Here is a 440-nt window from a genome sequence, read left to right as displayed (position 1 = left end):
TTGAGGGTGGGTGGGGATTTACTTGGCAGTGGAGTGGAAAGGCTGCCCGAGGTAGAGGCAGAGCTGTTGGCATAACTCCTTGAATTGCATCCCTGTGAGACCATGGGGTCTCTTGCTATTTCACCCCACAGTTTGTTTTCTCTTCTCTGTAGGCTGATGAATTTATCCGAGCGAATGCTACTAACAAGCTGACAGTCATTGCTGAACAAATCCAGCATTTGCAAGAACAAGCTAGGAAGGTGAGAAAGAAGTGTGATGAGGGCTGGTGCTGGCTAGGCCAGCTGTCCTTTTCCTGTGGCTGACCTTGCTTATAATCATGATGCCGCCTTTGCTTTTAGTACGTTCTGAACATGTAGGGATTTTGGATAAAATGCAAGGAATATGTTTTTTAAAGATTTATTTATTTAATGGATGACTGCTCTATCTGCATGTACACCTGC

At 45.0% G+C, this 440-nt stretch overlaps 1 protein-coding gene across 2 annotated transcripts in view; it reads left to right on the top strand.

Annotated features, from left to right (window-relative positions):
• Positions 1-440, top strand: part of CUNH1orf50 (chromosome unknown C1orf50 homolog) — a 27,203-nt gene that overhangs the window by 4,450 nt on the left and 22,313 nt on the right. For both annotated transcript variants that reach the window (XR_004121033.1, XM_031378456.1), the window contains exon 3: positions 153-239. Coding sequence is in view for 1 of the 2 variants with exons in the window: in XM_031378456.1 (XP_031234316.1) it covers positions 153-239 (87 nt within the window). In the remaining variant the exon portion in view is untranslated. The remainder of the gene's footprint in view (positions 1-152; positions 240-440) is intronic.

This window comes from Mastomys coucha, unplaced genomic scaffold, assembly GCF_008632895.1.
Source record: "Mastomys coucha isolate ucsf_1 unplaced genomic scaffold, UCSF_Mcou_1 pScaffold18, whole genome shotgun sequence".
NCBI classification, from domain to species: Eukaryota; Metazoa; Chordata; class Mammalia; order Rodentia; family Muridae; genus Mastomys; species Mastomys coucha.
Note: the sequence above shows the minus strand (reverse complement) of the source record. Positions and strands in the feature narration are given on the sequence as shown.